General features: G+C 49.8%; 1 protein-coding gene across 1 annotated transcript in view; it reads left to right on the forward strand.

Annotated features, from left to right (window-relative positions):
• Positions 1-2,121, forward strand: part of STK10 (serine/threonine kinase 10) — a 157,986-nt gene that overhangs the window by 131,575 nt on the left and 24,290 nt on the right. The window contains exon 13 of the mRNA XM_017547673.2: positions 588-680. Coding sequence (XP_017403162.1) covers positions 588-680 — 93 coding nt within the window. The remainder of the gene's footprint in view (positions 1-587; positions 681-2,121) is intronic.

Raw genomic sequence — 2,121 nt, forward strand, 5'->3', positions numbered from 1 at the left:
CAGGCTGGAGTGCAATGGCGCGATCTCGGCTCACCGCAACCTCCGCCTCCTGGGTTCAAGCAATTCTCCGGCCTCAGCCTCCCGAGTAGCTGGGACTACAGGCATGCACCATCATGCCCAGCTAATTTTTGTATTTTTAGTAGAGACGGGGTTTCACCTTGTTGACCAGGATGGTCTCGATCTCTTGACCTCGTGATCCACCCGCCTCAGCCTCCCAAAGTGCTGGGATTACAGGCTTGAGCCACCGCACCCGGCCCGGGACTGTAAGTTTTTAAAAAGGTTGAGAAACGCTGCCCTGCAGGAAACTAAGGTGCTATTACCAGAAGAAGGGGTGGATACCAAGCAGCTGAAAACAGCACCTGCCCACTCTGGAGCAGCTGGAAGCTGAAACCAGCAGCAGGCAGGAGTAGGCCAGTGCGAGGCACCTGCTCAGAGGGACTTGGTGGGAAGCCACGTAGGATGCTGGCCCCTGCAAAGCTGAGCCTCTTCTTGAGTCTCTGTGGCTCAGGAGTTCTGGGTTGAAGATTATACTGTAGGAAGCATGGAGAGGACCCTGACCCAGCCACTGTTTGCTGTCTCTGCTGCAGGTGAAGAACGAGGTGGAGAAGCTCCCCCGACAGCAGCGGAAGGAGAGCATGAAGCAGAAGATGGAGGAACACACGCAGAAAAAGCAGCTTCTTGTGAGTCCCTGGATTCAACTGCGGACTGCAGGGGCTGGTGCAGGGCTGCAGACCTGGAGTGGTGACCAGGCCCCTCTCCGCCTTTGCCCAATCCCTGCCCCTCAAATACCCTGTACTGAATACCTAAATCTGGCCTCATCCTTCATGGCCTCCATTATCCCCTCCTCCATGCAGCCTTCCTTAATTGACCTGACTCCAACTGTAAGTGAGCTCTTCCATCTCTGGATACCCAAACCCTTTAGCACCTCCTACCTTGTTTTAGGCTTATTTATTTGTAAGTCATATCTCCTTGACTAACCCAGTGTATTCCCTTGCCCACTTGGCATCTCTTAAGTCTAAAGGACATCAAACTCGTGCTGACCCAGACCTGGTCCTGTTCTCATACTCTGAGGGATGCCATCTTCCTTCCTTTCTGGTCTGTCATTCCTGACCCCTCCTGTCCCTCCAGTCCTTCATCACCTGCTGAAGCATGGCATGTATATTTCTTATCTCCTGTCTCTGGATCTATCAGCCTGTCACCATCTGCATAACCCCCCAGCCACTGTCCAGTGACCTCCCAGCGAGACTTCCTTTGCTGTTTTTCCCCTGCAGTTATTTTCTCTTGCCTGCAGGTGTGATCAGTGTGAATTCCAAATCTGATAATAGCACCCTTTTCCCCACAGCCCTGTTCCTTAAAACCTTTCCGTGACTCCCGCATTGTCCCTAAGATAAGCGCCCGCCTCCTTGCTGTGCCCTGCCCGGCCTCTCCAGCCTTTTCATCCCTTGCCAGAATGCTTCCATTTACCACCACTAGCATGTCTTTGTGTGTTTTGCTTCCTCAGCCCCCAAAGCAGAGAATATTTGAGTCCACATTTACAAATGCTTTGTATGTTACCTGGTTCAGCATTCATGGCTTACCAGGGTAGGGGCTTGTTCATTTTCCCATTCACAGAAGAGGAAACTAAGGCGGAGAGAGGTGACATTGCTGAGTTCACAGTCGGAGAGGGGGTCAAGGCCTCATGCTTGTGTTCTGTCCGGGACACTCTGTGACCTGTCCTGTAACACCACGATTAGGAGGAGAGTGCAGAGCTGGCGAGGGCGGGGCACACAGGCCCTCATCCACACAGAGGAACAGAGGATTGTATGGCCTGCTGCATGGAGAGCCCAAGATGTGCACATCCTTTGGCTTGAATTTTCTGCTTCTAGAAATCCTGAGGAAGCCTAAAAATCCTGAAGGAATTATCAGAGGTTCACAAATATTTAGCTACCAGAATTTGAAGAGTAGCACTATTTAAAATAGATAAAACCTGGAAACACGCTATTGTTTATTGGATAACTAGAGTGCATCCATTGCATGAAATATTTTCAGCCATTGACACACATATGATAGATCACATTATTTATTTATTTTATTTTTTTTGAAACAGAGTTTCATCCCTTTTTTTTTTTTTTTTTTTTTTTT

Source organism: Cebus imitator, unplaced genomic scaffold, assembly GCF_001604975.1.
Source record: "Cebus imitator isolate Cc_AM_T3 unplaced genomic scaffold, Cebus_imitator-1.0 Scaffold200, whole genome shotgun sequence".
Classification (NCBI taxonomy): Eukaryota; Metazoa; Chordata; class Mammalia; order Primates; family Cebidae; genus Cebus; species Cebus imitator.